This window comes from Arachis ipaensis, chromosome B5 (assembly GCF_059453495.1).
Source record: "Arachis ipaensis isolate K30076 ecotype BB chromosome B5, ASM5945349v1, whole genome shotgun sequence".
Lineage (NCBI taxonomy): Eukaryota > Viridiplantae > Streptophyta > Magnoliopsida > Fabales > Fabaceae > Arachis > Arachis ipaensis.
The window spans coordinates 5,202,486-5,219,241 of NC_142440.1; the positions used below are offsets into that span (position 1 = coordinate 5,202,486).

Below are 16,756 nucleotides of genomic sequence, written 5' to 3' on the forward strand. Positions count from 1 at the left end.
TCAAGTGGTCTCAAGTTGAAGTGATCGATGGGATAAAGAACACTTAGTAATTACATCAATTAGTTGCCACTTAATTGCAAAAACAGAAAGAAAAAAAAAATGTAGCACGTACAAATTAGTATTTTGTATATTAAATAGAATGTGATTTATTGAATATTATACTATATCTAATAATGAAATTAGCTAAAGGTATATATGAACTTGATAATTGAGGGGAAAAAATGAGTATAAATAACATACATCTCTTTATACATGTGTAACGCACATTGTGTGAAATATAAATACTTAATTTATAGCATTGCAACAAGCTAAGTAGTATTCATAGAAAGCAATATGATTATGAGTTATGACACCATGAGTAAGGTTTAGCCTTTAAGGATCCTGCACCGGATGACTCGTTTAAGGAAGGTAGTTATTGACACCAACCGCTGGGGAAGGTAGGGAATTTCACAAGCAAGTCAGGGCTTAGAGTCTATATGGTTGATCCTTGTAGGATTTCATATGATCATATCACTTGTCCAAAAGGAACTAAGCAAACAATGATAAACAGAATTATAATAGAATATTTAAGTAATACAATATTTTAAATTACAATCGAATAATGAACATGACACGAGTAAGAACGAGAAAAATTTTAATAATTTAATGACCCATTTTCCACCAATGGGAAAGACCTTACAAACCGACTTGAATAAAATTGTTGAAAGCTTTGTACAAATGAATTATCACAACAGAGTTGGATATTTAGCATCAAGAAATTCTCTTAGAGTCCGAGCAGCTTTATGACCACCCATTAATTCGGCTAGCTTCTCCAAAGGAAGAAGCGCAAGTTCAGCCAAGCTCTTACATCCATCCATTATGGCCCTGTAGTTTGAATCTGTAACGCCTGGCAGTCTTCTTAGAAACTCCACAGCCGACGTGTTGTAATTTTCAGCTCTGTGACCCAGCAATCAACAAAAGAATTCCAGTGTGCACATAAATATGATGAACCAGCATATACCAACTCACTAATGTACTGCTAAGTATAAATGCATAGAATGATGTATTCATTATTATGGTAAAAAGCAAGTTGCTATGTTCATTTACCAGAATTTATAAGTTGGAGATCTATGTGAACCACTTCCCATCAAGCTTTCAAGATTCAAATATAGAAAAGCAACTTACCTTACGTCGTTCTCCACAATTCCTTCTTCAGAGGGGACACCCACTCTCATAGCTTTTGTTTCATCCGGTTCATCTTGATTTGCCTTCAGTGCAGCAAATATTTCAGCAGTTGCATGCAAACTTCGAGACCAGATAATTCGTAGCCGTGGAAAGTGTAGAGCAAGCAATGACAGCTTTGATATAATGTTATTTGGTGTCACATCATCACCAATATCACTAGCAGACTGCAAATAAATATAATGCGTGAATCCACAAAACAAAATGCCTAATCTATTAAGTATGAGTGGACTACTGTATATTTAAATGAGATTAATCTTTATACATGTTAAATTAAAATGTTTACATTGAAGCAACTATATTATTATGTCAAATAATTTTCATGATGTGATTATACATGGTTGATAGCTATGTATTGTATACAAAGATACCATCAACCAACAATACTTTCTGTTGCCACTGAAGATCTTCCATGCCCAGAAATTGGTCTTTGTCAGGATTACCAAGCACTCTTTGAAATGGGAATACAAGAAGAAACCAGTAAAAAGCAGGACAGATAGAGTTTTTTTGTGGTCAGCAAACCTGGAATGAAAAGCTCTTATCCTGTGAAAACTCTATCAACAGAACAGGAATCCTATAATATCGCACCATTGTCTCCACCTGGTGGTATAGACGACCTGATGTGAAGCTCATAAAGAGATCTTGAATACTTTTTCTTTCCACACAAATTAATGGTGACAGGATGTAGTCACCAACTTCTAGTGTCACTGGAATGATGCGCATTCCCTTCTGATGAAGAACATTGGGAAGACTGCTCATGAACTCTCGCATGTCCACAATGACCTGTTAGATTCCCAACTTATAAGTTTTAGACATGGGTCATACATCCTACCAAAATAAATAAATAAAGATCACAAACCTGCATTTCTTTATCAACCTCCTTTCTCCCACCAGCTCTTCTGGTCATTGAATTTTGAGTACTACTTAAATCTGACTCAAAACTAGAAGTCATTCCCAAACAATGTCCACCCTGATTGACAGCATGCAGAATGCCCAGACACAAAAGAAAGGAAACACAGGAATGCAATCAGCACATCAAGTATTTGACAATTTGCCACCAGCTCTATTGAAGGCAACCGCTTCTAGTGGACCCAAGAATCAACATGAGAAAGAAAAAGGAAACACACAAAAACTAAACAAACCTGGTCAACTGGAATCATCATCATAGATTTTTGTCTTATCAAAGATTCGAATGCTCCATTCTCTCTACGTATACTCGCCTCAAACTTCTGAACCTCAGTAGAATCTTCGTAGAATAGAAAATATACTTTCAACTTTTTTGAGGGATTCTCAGCTTTGTAAACTTCAATTTCCCTAACAAAGGCCACGTCTGGATGGTAAACAATGACTATAGAGGGCTTTAATATATCCAGTATAGGCTGATCACTTTCTAAGGCATAAAGCTGTACTGGTGGTAATGGCTTTGCATTTGCTGTTGTGGTATCAGGATTTTTATGCTTTCTAAGGACCATGTTTTCTACAGATGTCTCAGCTTTATAACTAGTGGAAGCCTCTCTATTACCACTTTGTACTTCATCATTAATGATTGGACCCTTTTTATTCCCTACTTTTCTCTTTCCTTTTCCACGACCCCGTCCACCAAAATCTGGCTGAGGATCTTCAAAGTCATTTTCAGCAAGACCTCTTAGTCCTGATGCTGCTGCGAGAAGTGCATCATGCTCCTGCTTACTAATGCTGCTGGTTTCCGCATTCTGAGCAGGTGCTATGGGAGTAACTCCATCAAGAATCCCAAAACCTTTGGGATCTTTTGGCTTCTTTTTCTTATGCACTATATCACGCAGCTGTACTTTGCTTAGCAAGTACTTTTTCCATTCTTCACTCATGACCTTCACAGATAGTGAAAAACAAGTGGCAGATAGGATAACAAAGTCAGCTTCATCAAAACTTACTAAGTATCAACCTTTTATATCAGCATTATACTAAAATGAAGGACTGGTAGAAATATTGCAACACAGAATACACTTGATAATGTGACATATGATTGAGAAGAGAAGTGGGGGTGGGGGACCAACCTTTTGTGGGCTTTTGAAAATGCATTCTTCAATCTGCAGGCATGATCGTTCATCCTTACATGCCACCAATACAATGCCATTGTCAGTGTCTTTACCTTCGGCCAATAATTCCTCTCTTAACCCGCCTTGCTTTTGCCTTTCTTCTTCTATTTCCTCAAGAATCTCCTATAATGACAGGATACTAAAATTCAGCACAAACCCCCACACCAAGAAAAGTTCATGAAATTCAACAACTTTTCTTTAAACTACTTCAGGTTATCCAATTTGAAACAATAAATTAATGTCGGTCTTGGTTATAAAATCAAGTAAAAAGGAATATAAGTATATAACCCAAAGACTTTCTAGAATTGGAACTCACTGACTCACACGTAAGACCTTCCATTTTGGTGCTTCTTCCAAGACTTCCTCCAAAACTAAGCCGGCATTCGAACTTGAAGAAGTCCCATCATCTGCTGTAAAAGCAATCACAGAGAAATTTATGACAAAAGAAAAAGCCAACCTTTGTAAGTTTGAATGGGGAAACCAAAATCACATTTCTCTCTTCCTCTTTTCATGTTATAATGTTTGTTATTGTGGGTGCATAATGAAGCGCTATAACAGAGACACAATCCATGCTGGAATGAAGAAACAAACAACACAACCCAACAATCTCTTACCTTCTTCACTGTCTTTGTTATCCTCCTTAACCTTCCTCTTTTTGTTTTTAGCACTCTTGTTCACTTCACTTACTTTTGTACCGTCCGACCTCACAAGATGATAAACACGTTTCTTTGCAAAGTCAAAAATCTTATAACTTGCCTCTGCAAATAGCCAAACAGATCGAAAACTCTCGGACACCCTTAGCGTATCCAAGTATTTCAAGTAAGTTACTGCATCATACCTACCAAATGGAAGCTACTCAATCAGTTCCTATTACAAGCAACATAATCCTCAGATATATAAAAATAAAATAAAATCCTAAAGATTTCAATTGCAACATAAATTAAAGATATTACAAATAGACTGCTCCATCGTCATTCGTATAAAATAACTAAGTACCTAAATAGCATGTCAATCCTCACTAGTACCCATTTGTTAAAAATATTCTGAGTATATCCCATTTTTGTATCATAGAAATAAGTAGGAATACCTCACCCTAAGAACCAATTTTTCTCTTAATTTTATCCCTTTTATTCAAGTATCCATTTTGATTTCCCATTTGGTATTCAAATAATATGTTTCTTATATCTTAGACCTCCACGATTGTATGAATAGAGTACATGCAATCAAACATATAATTAACAGAGAAACTGCACCTCACAAGATAATCCAACAATTTCGTCAATGTCTTAAGGTCCGAAACAAGTTGCTTAGTCTTCTTCCCCAGAGTATGCCAAATTGGGTCTAATTGGCGCCTCACGATCTCATCAAACGACTTGAACAACCCGTTCTCCACCGTCAGATCCTCCACGTCGACCTTATTGGTCTTCCTCATCTCCTTCAAGCAAGCATCCATGACCTCCACAATGGCCTTCTGGATCCCCACCATGTACCTGCTCATCGGAACCCTGATGTCCACCACCTCCGGCGGGTCCCTTTCCAGCTCCTGCGACACGTAGACCTGAAACCTTGGCCAAAGGTGCAGCCTCCGCACATGCAAGAACTTCATTGTCCGTTCCGCCTTCGCGAACCCGGACACCATCGCGTGCGGCTTATCGGAGAAAGCCCGGACGTAACCGCCACGGTTCAGTGATCGATAAATTCGGATGATAAAGGCCTCGGTGGAGGTTTCACTGAGAGAATGCGCATTGAGGATGATGATTCCGGAGATCATGGATGTGGGGATCTTGTTGGTGAGGAGATCTACGATGAGAATCCTGGGAGTGATGAAGAAGATGTTGCCGGAGGAATAGAGGGAGTGGCGGTGGTGGGCGGGGAGTTCGGCGGTGATCTCGGAGGGGATTTGGGTGAATTGAGGGTTTAGGGTTTTGAGATTGAAGGTGATTCGGGACCTAAGAGTTGCGGAGGAAGGGGAGAGGATGAGGAGTGTTCCCTCTGAATGAGTGTGGAGGAGGAGAAGGGACGACACCAGCTTCGACAGCGAGAGACCGGAGGAGAGCACCACCAATCCGCCATTGATATCTTCTAGAAGTTCTGTGATGATGTGCTCGTGGAATTGAACCATTTTTTTTTCTTTTCTCTTTTTGGGCAGCGGGGAAACAGAAAAGGGTGAAGAAGGGTTTTTCGCGCGGCAGTTGGTAGCGCCAAATTCAACTTGACAGTTTATTCCTAAACTAGTACATTTCTTTTTTGAAAGGGTTAATAAACTACACTAAATCTACAAAATAGTCTTTTAAATTTAATTCGTACACAAATTTGACCTTAAGATTTTAATTGAAATTAATTTTTAAATGATATATTAATCTCTCAAATTATTTTTATCGTGAGTCAACTACTAATATGACACAATTAATATCATGTGACATCATCACTAATCCCACATTATCACTAACTCTCACACCATTGTCATCTTCTCATACATCTATTCTCATTTCTAATTTCCTAAACCATCACCACAACCATCCCTAATTCGCCACCATCACCACCGGTCCCTCCTCGACGAAATCCTCACCTTCTCTTATTCTTCCGTCAAGAATCTCCACAAGGAAAAGAAGTACGCCCAATGCGCCATCTGTCTCTTGGAGTTCGAAGATGATCACATTTTTCACCAGTTCACCACTACTATCGCACCCTCCTTTGACTTTGGGTCCACATCTTTCACATCTGTAACTTCTCGCTTTTGTTTTGACTTCAGCATCCACTCTATTTCTGTTTGGCAGTGTTTCTTCTACTTCAATTACGACAATTTTTTACTCTTACTCGAAAGCACGTTCTACTTGTTCTTTTTTAATGGCAGATTTGATGGTATATGCAAAAATATCTATGCTACGTTAAAAAAAAAATTATGTTATTTCAATAAAATTTTTTTGCAACATAAAAAAAATTGTGCTATGTTGATAAATTTTTATAATCTCCAATAAAATTTGTTGTACTGAAAAAACGTGAAAAAAAAAAGTAATAATACATATACACGTTTTTTTATATATACTTATGATAATTTAATTAAATTTGACTACTAAAATATTTTTAAAATCAAGCAATCATTGTTGCTTAGTCCATCAATCCTCGTGGGATCGACCTTCACTCACCTGAGGTATTACTTGGTACGACCCGGTGCACTTGCCGGTTAGTTTGTGGGTTATAAATTCCGCACCAATGAACTGCACTCCAGGCCTACTAAAACAAAAAATATTCCACCCCATTAATCTACCACAACCCTAACTTCTCACCTTCCACATTTCTCTCCTTTTACCGCAGCTGCTTCCCTTCCCCTTCCCTGTCGTGCCATCACCAACGCACCTCACTGCCGCTGCACCTTCTTCTCCAATGCGTCGCGCTGCCATGTGCTCCCTGCAACCGATGCCACCACTACATCTTCTTCTTTCCTACGTTGCGTCCCCTGCATCTCTGCCCTTGCTTCCATGCCGCTACGTCGTGTCTTCGCCACTTCCATCGCGTTCCGCTTTGCTTCGTTCACCCAAATGGTATGACCCAAATAAACATTCACTTTAGAATGAAAAGAACCATCCGTATACATAGTAAAATGAACATCCGACTTAGTTGATAAGAATCGTGAACAACAACGATAGTGGGAGAATGGGATCGCGAAATAGCAGTGGCTGCGTTTGCACATGTATTGCAGGACAGCGACAATTTCGGACAGACAAGCACCTCGCGTCAAAGCTGCCTTTGGCAGCATCGGCGAAATGCGAATGTAGACTGGCGGAGCACTTTGAAGACTGTGTAGCGGAGGTCGAAAATGCTGTTACGATAAAATGGTAGAAACTGTAAGTAGTATGAATGTGTTTAGGGGTATTAATCCTAAATTTTTAAATTTTAAAATCTGATAATTTTTAATTAATTAAAAGTCTGAATTTTAAAATTAATTTTACATTCTTTTTTAATTCGTTATTGACATTGTTTAGTATATGCGTTGTTTTCTTATATTTTCTCAAATAATTTTACAATGACCTTGTACATCAAAATTAAATTTTTATAAGAATCAATTTTAAAAACCTCAACTTATTTGGATTACTTTTATCTTTTTATTTTTTTTTAACCTTTTGATGTTCCTAAAAATGGACAGGACGGGTATTTTCTCAGGGGAAAAAAAAAAAAATCTAACCCCACCAGCCCAATTGATGCTCCTCTTCAGCTCTTCTTCTCCTTGGTCCCTCGTACAGGCGCCTCTCTCCTCTGTCTTTCTGAGCCGGCGACTCCTTCCCTCCACCGCCGCCTCCGCCTCCGCCTCCCTTGCTACCTCCTGTCGTCACCTGCCGTCGCGCCGTCTTGCCCGTTGCTTCGCTGTGTCGATTCGGTAGGTCCTCTGTCCTCTGATCCCTTGCTGTCTTGTTGAGTTGTTATTGCATTAGTTATTTTTTTGTAATTTGCTGTGTCTTTGTTGCTGTTGCTGTTGAATTTGTTGCTATGTTGTTGACTTTTTGTTGTTATTGATGATAAACTTTGATGCTGGGCAAAGTATTACATTGCATTGGATGCCTCTCCCAAAAGCAATATTATTCAAACCTGAAACCTGCCTGCAAGATGTGTATATTCAACAATGACACCTGAAAAAAGTGCAATTTATTATTTTTACCACCACATCCAAGATGCAACTCTTGCTTCCTTAAGTAGCAAAATGCATAGAACTTTCTGCAACTCCATGGCATCAATCAACCCTTCTTTGTTCTCATCATAGACATCAAAATCTTGTTTCGCCTCATCATTGCTTTGTTATCTTTATCCTGTCAAATTAAAATTGTTATCTTACTAGTATATGTGCCTGCGCATAGCGCTATGCGCGGGGAAGTGCTAAATCAAACAATTTTATATGAAATTCTTTTATATACCATTTAGAAAAACATTGGACCATGGACTATGCAGACTATATATTGGTAGACTAGATTGGTCATATAGCAGTAGAAACTTTGGACTATGCAGGCTATATGTTAGTAGAATTACCTTTCTATAGCTGTTTAATAGTACTCTAACTATATATCTACCAAGGTCACTGGTTATCTTTTTTAAATACGAGGCACAGATTAGTTTAACAATTTATTAGGTGTTAACTTGTAAAGATTGAATCTATTAGATTGCTATTTTTTATAACAAGGGTACAAATATTTTCATGTAAAACTCTTCATGCTTCAAAGATGTTTGTGTAATATTTGCTAATTTACCACAAAAAGATTAGAATAAAACCACTAAATCAATATACATTCAAATGATTAAATTGGGGGAAGGATAGATATCACATAAACAGCCACAATGTCAATCTGTTACCCAGGATAGCATATAAAGGTCCCATACAAATGCTCTTATATCTCTTGCACATCCACAAGTCTAGGAATTAAAAATTCTTTAACTGACTTACAGAGAAATTCTTTAATGGTAGATTGATGGTGGTCTATGCCTCTATGTCTGCATCACCTCTGTGCAGGTTAAAATTAAGTTGCGTTCATTCTGTTAAGTTGAACTAAATTATACTTCCTCAAATATATTAGATTCTCCAAGTCCAGCCACTATATTTGGTATTTACCCATTAAGAATCACTGTTTCATTCACCTCAAAATAATAGAACACAAATAAGTTCCTCATTTAGTTAAAGGATAAAACCGAATCAGCCTTGTAGCTTTTCAGCTCCTGCAGATTCCAGTAGCACCTAACCTTGCATTGACAAATTCTAAGAGTAAGTGATCAAAGGACTAAATTAGAATATAGCTCAAAAGATAAGATTTATAATTTTTTTTAGAAGTTAAAGGGAAAAATTTTAAATAATAAAAAAAGAGTAAAGAAAAATGAAAGACAAGAAACCAAAATAATCCATTTACAACTAATTAGAAGGTTTTCTTCTTTTTTCTTTTCTTGTTAAATTTTATTTTGATTATATATATACATATATATGAAACAACAGCGGTCTGGACCTCAAAAACAACAAGTGGTTAGATCACCATCTCCGGTTTCTCCATTACTACAACCCTTCCCTTGCAAATTGCGGAGTCTTGACTACCCGGTGTGACCATGGATGGCGCAAACAATGGTGAACCACAAAATCAGAAGCATGATGAACTTACAGAGTCACTCAATGATCTCTTTAGCAGCATTAGCACAATGATCAAATCGGAGCTTCAGGTAAAAACCCTTGTTTCAAACAATTCCAATGAATTACAAATCGTGTAAACTATCTGAGGATACAACATTATTTGGAATATCAAGTTTGACAATGGTTTTATGTGAGTTAGGGGACTAATAATCAACTTGAGTTATTAGAGAAGATGAATGTGAGGGTTGCGGAAGAGTACAAAGGTTACGGCGACTTAGCTTCAGGGTTGAGGGTTTTTGTGGAGCAGTTGAAATGCAAGAGTGGTAGCTTCAACGAATATGTTGAGCAGATTGATGCCATAGAGAAGCAAGTAACTGAATTTGAAGTTGTGGTCTCTATGCTTGACAAATATGTGTGTCTGTTGGAATCAAGAGTGCAGTCTGTGTACCAAACTAGGCTTCATCCTCCTTCTAATAATTAGATAATATAAATATGTATAGATTTGATTTGGTAACTTGCTTACACAGTGATTTTGAGTGTTTTATCTTGTGTTAACCAGTTAAAGACTGAGAGGTTGTATTGTATTCCCTTAATACCGGTGCTAGTATATTTTCCATGAAGTAATTTCATTACAAATTAATTACTTTCATCTTGGCTTTCTTCCTGAGAGACATGTTTTATGCAGGTTATAATCACTGCTTTGTCCTCAAAATTAAATTTAGCAAGTGTCATTGATAAACAGCAAGAATATAAAACGACCAGAGTTTAAATTTAACTCAAAGGAATAATTACACAACCAAACAAATAAGATATCAAAAGATATGAATTTGATTAGTTGTAAAATTATTTATAGTATTAGTGTATTAAAATTAAACTCATTGAAATGCTTAAATATTTATGTGTAAAATTCAAATTATATTTCTGTTATTTATGTTTTGGTTTCTTACAAAATATACTTTATTATTTATTATAATTAAATTGAAGTGAATAAATTTTAATAAATAAATTAGAATAATGTTAGCATGATGAACTATGATAGAGATCTACACTTAGAGCAAGTAAATAATATATATATATAGGCCCAAAAATTTTAAAACGAAAAAAAAATCTTCTGGGGTTAGATTGGTCACCAAATACACAAAAGGAGGGATAAAATAGACAAATAGCAGGAGGTATATGTCAAAAAGGTTAAATGGTCAATCAATTATAATAATTGTAATAAAGAATAAAATACACAATCCAGATGCAATATAAAATGTTTTAAAAATTGGAACGGACCGATCGGTTCAATCGAGTTAATCAGAAATCGATTATCTATTCGGTCCGATTCACTCACAAAATCGCCTGTAAAAGGTTAAAAAACCGGACGAATTGGCGCGGTTTTTTGAAGTACCGGTTTTCCCCCAGGCAATGAAAACGGCGTCGTTTGGGTTTCTTTTCTTTAAAAAAAAGAGGCTGAAGAGTGAAGAACGCGTTGCAGCCAACCCTTCCAAGAAGGCAAGAACACTCCCACTCCCACTCCCACTCCCAAAGTCCCAACCCTAAGCTCTTCGAGGCTGGAGCTTCTGCATACGAAGGAGAACCGACGCCGTGAATCGAGGGTCACTGTTGCGGGTCGTCGCTCAACGTCGCGGGTCGTCGCCCACTGCTGCGGGTCGTCGCTCACGGTTCTGTTCTCTATTTCGAGGCTCGAGCTTCTGGCCTTCTGTTCTCTACTTCATCTTGCGGTAAGTTCTGGTTTCTGGCTCTTTCTTCTGGTCTTGGCTTCCTGCTGTTTTCACTTTTCATTTTTTGTTCTGGGCTTCTGTTCTTCTGTTCATATTCCTGTAACTTTTTTATTTTGTTTCTGGCTTCTGTTCTTCTGTTCATTTTTTTTTCTGGACTTCTGTTCTTGACTTCTTGTATTCATATTCTGTTTGTATTCCTGGCTTCTGTTCTTCTTCAATATATCAATTTTTATATGATTAATGAAATTTTGAATAAATTTGTTGTATGTTGAATTTGAGAATTAATTTGATGTATGTTTAATTTGAGAATTTTGCTCTGCTCTGTTCTTCTATTTCGTTCTGTTTTCAATTCTGCTCTGTTCAATTTTTTTATTTTTTCAATTCTGTTCTGTTGAATGCCATATGAATTGTATGAACTATGAACTATCAATTGATATATTGGTCTGTATTCTGGGTTGCTGGCTTTCTGGATTCTGATTTTGAGTTGCTGATTTTTCTGAGTTTGTAAGCCTCCATCCCTACACTGCTTCAGTTTCATTTTTGGGAGTTAATTGCTGTTTTTCTGGACTTAAGTATGTTGTTTTTCTGGGGTAATTGTTGTTTTCTGAGTTAATTTTCTTCGTTGTTCATTGTTGTTAACAGGGCTGGACTGTTGTTATCTTGTTCTGACTTCTGGGTTAATTATTGTTGACTATTGGTAATGTTCTGAGTTATTTTTGTGCTATTATTCTATTTGAGTTAATTTGTTAGTTGTTGGCTTGTCGCTGAGTAAAATTAGTTAAACTTAAAAACTTGTGCTCTTCAACTGGATCCGGCTCTGATTGATACTGGAAGAAGGGTTTTCAGTTGAAATCCCAGATGAATAAGCTTGTTTGCTGCGCCACTGTTGCTAAATAATAGCCTCAGCTAAAGCTCATCAGAAAATTGTTGAAAAGCTCTGAAATTTCACTCTGTTATTCTCTTGGAGTTGGGGATGTGGCATTCTAAGTTATATGAATCTATGTTAAGTTTCATATATGACTTACTGTTTATTTCTTTAATAGTGTGCCTTATATGGGAATGTTTTAATTGGTTTGAAGAATACCAAATAATTGATTTTAACCAATATTGAATACTTGTGTTAGTTTACTTATGCGTATTTTGATTTTATTTTTAGTTATAAATTTTGATGTTTGAAGTTATTTGGAACTTTTAATGGTAAATTATAGATAATTTATTATGTGAATTGTAAAATTTTGAATTTTATTAGCTTACAATTCATTGAATTTAAATATTTCAAATTATGTATTAAATTTTTAATAATTTTATTTTATATATTTAATTAAATCGGTTGAACTCCGGTTGAACCCCGATTGAACTATTAAACCATTGAACCAGTCACTTCACCGGTTCATTGACCGGTTCGGTTCTCGCAACCTTACTAACATTGCTAATAAATAAATAAAAGAAGGAGGTTCTGATTCCAGGGAGGATCAAAAGGGCGTTGTCGTTGAAGTTCATCTTCAGAGCTGAGCGAGTGTTGTATCTGGTTGAAGTTTTCTTCAACCTCAAATAGTGCGTTCTCCCCTCTCCTATCTCTTCGTTACCTCAAAAAGCTAACATGGCGGTTGCACCCTGTATCACGGCTGCTGCACTTCCTAGGTTTGCTTCTCCTTCCCATTGTGTGTTTCTCACAGTTTCTCTAAATTACTAACTGACTCTGTATTTTTCTCTTTTTGATGTGGCAGTTGCGCCACAAAACTCTACTCAGGGTTGAAACTTCAATCTCCAAGTATCCCTAATTCTCTTGCGTGTAAACCTAATGTCTCCGCTGAGTTCTATGGAAAAGTTCACAAGAGTCTGCATTGCGGGTAACTGTCTGACCACATTTGTGATTTTTTCCCTTTTTATCTGTTTTTGTTATGGAGAAAGTTTTGTTCTTTAGCTTCTGCAGTTTGCCTTATTTTGAATTGGTGCCATTTTTTGGTGTGTGCTTAACTTTGCAAAAATAAGCTCTGGCATGGATGATGATAGTTTTGTATTTGAATTGCTTTTCTTATGCCTGTATTCATATGTGCAATTAACATATACTTGGTTATATGCCTAGAATTGTGCGCTTTCAGCTGATACATTCCATGAAGGAACGGTCTTTTTGCAAAATTTGAAGATTGAAAGCAATAGTGAATTGTCTCTTTATGCTTAAATTTTGTAGTTGGTCTATTATGTTATGTTGCTACTGTATGCTTTGTAGGTACATCCCTTTGATTGCCAAATTTTCCAGCATAATGTGTTCAGTCCACTCTAATGCCATTTTTCTTGTTGCAGAAAGCTATGCTGTATCATATCTTTGATATTGTTGTTTGGATTAGCGAGTAATTTTTAACTGCAATTGAGTTTGTCATGATTACTGTTATATATTATAACAAGGATTATTCTTTTTGTAAGTTCTAACAAATTTGAATTATGAAGAATCTTCTTTAGTCTTTACGGCTTTACACAATAGTTGATAATCTTTGACATAGTGAAAGTGAAGTTAACAAATAAAGCATAGTTTATGTCAGATAAAAACGATATACTTAGAAGAGTTTTCACTAATGTCAAACACGTCTTTTAATTAAGAGACTGATACAAGGTGTATAAATCTTGCATATTTTCAGGTATGCTAATCACAAACCAGCAAGGGCACAAATTCAAATGATGCCCATAGGGACCCCTAGAGTCCCCTATAGGACACCTGGTGAAGGAACTTGGCAATGGGTTGATTTGTGGAATGCCCTTGTAAGTCAATAATACATCTTAATATATATCATTAATATTATGTTTTTCTGTATCTAAAAGATGCTGGTTAACATTGCGTCACATACTCACATAGAAATAGATCGTTACACATGAACCTCTAGTTTTCTTATGATTTCCATCACTCTTTAAAACATTTCTAAAAGTAAAGGGTTATTGGATGCAGTATCGAGAGCGTGTTCTCTTCATTGGACAAAACATAGATGAAGAATTTAGTAACCAAGTATTGGCAACCATGCTGTATCTTGACAGTATAGATAACGCCAAGAGGATGTATATGTACATCAATGGTCCTGGTGGAGATGTAAGTTTTCTTCTAGTGTTAGATGTTTAGTCAATTAAATATTTCTCTTTTGTGCCCACCTTTGTGTTGCTTAGTCATGTTTTTAACATGCTTAAGCTTGTTATTTGTGCAGCTTACACCAAGCTTGGCTATCTATGACACTATGCAGAGCTTGCAAAGTCCTGTAACCACCCATTGTGTTGGCTATGCCTATAATCTTGCAGCATTTCTTCTTGCAGCCGGAGAAAAGGTATCGAGTTATATTACTATCTGTTAATACAAACTATGAAAGTTCTCTGTTTGATTCAGAGGTTATAGTGATTTCCAACATCATGTAATCATGCATGACATTGTGTGACTGACGAGATTTATTGTTGCATCTTACAGTTGTTTCTTCACGATTAATATGAATAAAAATTATGCCTGAGATAAGGGGACGGTTGAAATAATTGGAGCATTAATAAATCACTCAGTAGTCAATATAACAAGAAAAAAAAATGAAGAAATATTTTCTTGTGCTGCTTATGTGCTGCCTAGTGCATTCTTGATAGGACGTGTCACTTTGTTATTAGTAACATCAATTGTGTTACATTTGTTATAAGGTAAAAGATGGAAAGTTTTGTAGTTTGAATCTAAATTGGGGGGCAGTCTACTATAATATACAGACTTGGGATCACATTGAAAGGCCCGATCTCCCTCCTTCCAGCTCTTTATAAAAATTCAGTAAAAAAGAAAAGAATGGTAATTGATAGGGAGTGGATATTATCACTCCAATATCCACTCCCTAATTGATAATGCCAATCCTCTACGAATATTATTCCCAAATTACCCACACAATGAAAAATTTCTCTCATCACTATGGAAAATTAAATAGCGAGGATGGAACATAATTTTGAAAAATCACACAAAAAGGGAGTGGCAGTATCTCTTTCTAAAGTCTCCTAATTTATACTGTGAAGTCCATCCTTATTTGCATCTTAAGCTTCCACTTTCTGTTCCATTCCATTGTGTTGTCACATTCATGTTGTATTGTTTACTTTTCTGCAATTTGTTGTGATGTGCTTGTATTTGTGTTTGTTGATGTCTAATGGGTTATGAAAATAGTTCCCGACATATATTAACTGTGTGATGATGGTCTGCTGTATTGTTAAGGGCAACCGCTTTGCAATGCCTCTTTCCAGAGTTGCTCTGCAATCTCCAGCGGGAGCTGCTCGGGGTCAGGTATGTAGATATCTCTTCTGAGATTGAGGTTATTATCACTCCTCAGATGTGTGAATATGATTGCTTTTACTCTTTATGCTAACGCCTTGAAAATTTTGACAGGCTGATGACATCCGCAATGAAGCAAATGAGCTTTTAAGAATCAGAGATTACCTCTTTAACGAGTTGGCTAAGAAAACAGGCCAGCCTGTTGAGAGGGTCAGTTCATTCAACAATGAAATACATGGAGATGAACATGAAAACCTGTTATCTTAAAAACTTAAGGCCTGATTGGTTTCTATTTTTAGTTTCTACTTCCAATTTGATGATTTTGCGAGGAAAAAAATGACAACAATCAAGATTTTATTGTTTTCTCTTTCCCTCACATAATCTTGAAAATAGAAAATACTGAAAGTGGAAATGGAAACCAAATAGGCCCTTAAGTTTGTAGTTTGCTTCCATTTTATGATCATTTGTGTCAGTTCCTGGGTGTTTATAAAGTGTTTATCATTTGAAACTAATTTTTAATGGCATTCAGATCACCCAAGACTTGGGCAGGATGAAACGCTTCAACGCACAGGAGGCTCTTGATTACGGACTTATTGATCGAATTGTGAGGCCACCACGCATTAAGGCTGATGCGCCTAACAAGGAGGCAGGAACAGGCCTTGGTTAAGAACTTACGGTTTGTCACCCAGCCAGAGTACTCATAATATTACAAAACCAGGATTGTTTCTCGTGTTTTATTTATCTCCTTAATTATTTTCAGAAATATGTATAATATTTGAATAGTTAGAAATTGTTGGCAAAGATAATTGGTTCTTGTTCAGAAATGGATGAATTCCACTTGTTGAAAGCAGTAAATAATGCAGTTGAAGCTTTAAGTTCGTAACTCTACCACATCCTCATTTCTTCCCCTTTTACAGTTCTATCATGATCTTATATAAGACTTGCTCCTGCCCAAAATGCTAGATATATCATTCCTTGGAAAATTAACCCCAAAAAATGATTAGATATTTTTTATTTTTTATTGAGTACAATTTTTGTAATTTATGGAAACATTTTAGCCATTAATTTTAATAAAATGAAAAAGAAAAAGGGAAATAAATAATAAACAATAAATAAATAATTAAATATAGTGGAGGAAAAAAATTAATTGACACCTCGAGTGAAAAATAAAAAAAGAATATGTGAATGCATAAAAAATTATATTCCAAATAGAGGTCTAGCTATTTCAAATTTCAAAGGCAACGGTGGAAATATAATTTTTATCTTTCGATGATTAAATCTTATTAATTTATAGTGCATTTTACATTATCTTTTTTATTGTATTTTTAAGATTCTATATTAGTAATTATATTAATTCTATGTGATG

The 16,756-nt window shown here is 36.1% G+C and overlaps 3 protein-coding genes across 8 annotated transcripts; 2 read left to right on the plus strand and 1 right to left on the minus strand.

Moving 5' to 3' along the window:
* Positions 1–529: 529 nt before the first annotated feature.
* Positions 530–5,523, minus strand: UVH1 (Restriction endonuclease, type II-like superfamily protein). 2 transcript variants are annotated; one of them, XM_016346002.3, is made up of 9 exons: positions 4,550–5,523; positions 3,911–4,134; positions 3,621–3,706; positions 3,255–3,419; positions 2,364–3,068; positions 2,081–2,191; positions 1,744–2,004; positions 1,165–1,388; positions 530–936 (listed from the first exon to the last, which is right to left on the minus strand). In XM_016346002.3, exons 1-9 carry the CDS (start codon positions 5,416–5,418, stop codon positions 726–728), a joined length of 2,856 nt encoding a protein of 951 aa, XP_016201488.1. In that variant the 5' UTR covers positions 5,419–5,523; the 3' UTR covers positions 530–725. The 2 variants fall into 2 exon arrangements, with proteins under 2 accessions (XP_016201488.1, XP_016201489.1); XM_016346003.3 differs by having other exon boundaries at positions 3,621–3,703; positions 4,550–5,508.
* Positions 5,524–7,454: 1,931 nt separating this feature from the next.
* On the plus strand, positions 7,455–10,044 carry LOC107642607 (biogenesis of lysosome-related organelles complex 1 subunit 2). Its single transcript, XM_016346005.3, has 3 exons — positions 7,455–7,671; positions 9,268–9,485; positions 9,596–10,044. The coding sequence occupies exons 2-3, from the start codon at positions 9,375–9,377 to the stop codon at positions 9,875–9,877; spliced, it is 393 nt and encodes a 130-aa protein (XP_016201491.1). The 5' UTR covers positions 7,455–7,671; positions 9,268–9,374; the 3' UTR covers positions 9,878–10,044.
* Positions 10,045–10,867: 823 nt separating this feature from the next.
* LOC107642608 (ATP-dependent Clp protease proteolytic subunit-related protein 2, chloroplastic) lies at positions 10,868–16,269 on the plus strand. 5 transcript variants are annotated; one of them, XM_088488109.1, is made up of 10 exons: positions 10,868–11,123; positions 11,766–11,820; positions 12,590–12,764; positions 12,851–12,973; positions 13,760–13,880; positions 14,065–14,202; positions 14,315–14,431; positions 15,334–15,402; positions 15,505–15,600; positions 15,920–16,269. In XM_088488109.1, the coding sequence occupies exons 3-10, from the start codon at positions 12,724–12,726 to the stop codon at positions 16,055–16,057; spliced, it is 843 nt and encodes a 280-aa protein (XP_088344235.1). In that variant the 5' UTR covers positions 10,868–11,123; positions 11,766–11,820; positions 12,590–12,723; the 3' UTR covers positions 16,058–16,269. The 5 variants fall into 5 exon arrangements, with proteins under 5 accessions (XP_088344235.1, XP_088344236.1, XP_088344239.1 ...); XM_088488110.1 differs by having other exon boundaries at positions 10,870–11,123; positions 12,571–12,764; XM_088488111.1 differs by having other exon boundaries at positions 10,919–11,123; positions 12,574–12,764.
* Positions 16,270–16,756: the final 487 nt, after the last annotated feature.

Bases quoted from the DNA above. Each gene is read 5' to 3' on its own strand.
- UVH1 (XM_016346002.3), bottom strand. From the start codon at position 5,418: ATGGTTCAATTCCACGAGCACATCATCACAGAACTTCTAGAAGATATC. The intron at 3,420-3,620 runs GTGAGTCAGTGA...CTGTCATTATAG, and splicing joins CAAAATGGAAGGTCTTACGT to GAGATTCTTGAGGAAATAGA. The intron at 3,069-3,254 runs GTTGGTCCCCCA...CTATCTGTGAAG, and splicing joins TTTTCAAAAGCCCACAAAAG to GTCATGAGTGAAGAATGGAA.
- LOC107642607 (XM_016346005.3), top strand. From the start codon at position 9,375: ATGGATGGCGCAAACAATGGTGAACCACAAAATCAGAAGCATGATGAA. The intron at 9,486-9,595 runs GTAAAAACCCTT...TATGTGAGTTAG, and splicing joins TGATCAAATCGGAGCTTCAG to GGGACTAATAATCAACTTGA.
- LOC107642608 (XM_088488109.1), top strand. From the start codon at position 12,724: ATGGCGGTTGCACCCTGTATCACGGCTGCTGCACTTCCTAG. The intron at 12,974-13,759 runs GTAACTGTCTGA...GCATATTTTCAG, and splicing joins CACAAGAGTCTGCATTGCGG to GTATGCTAATCACAAACCAG. The intron at 14,203-14,314 runs GTAAGTTTTCTT...TTATTTGTGCAG, and splicing joins TCAATGGTCCTGGTGGAGAT to CTTACACCAAGCTTGGCTAT.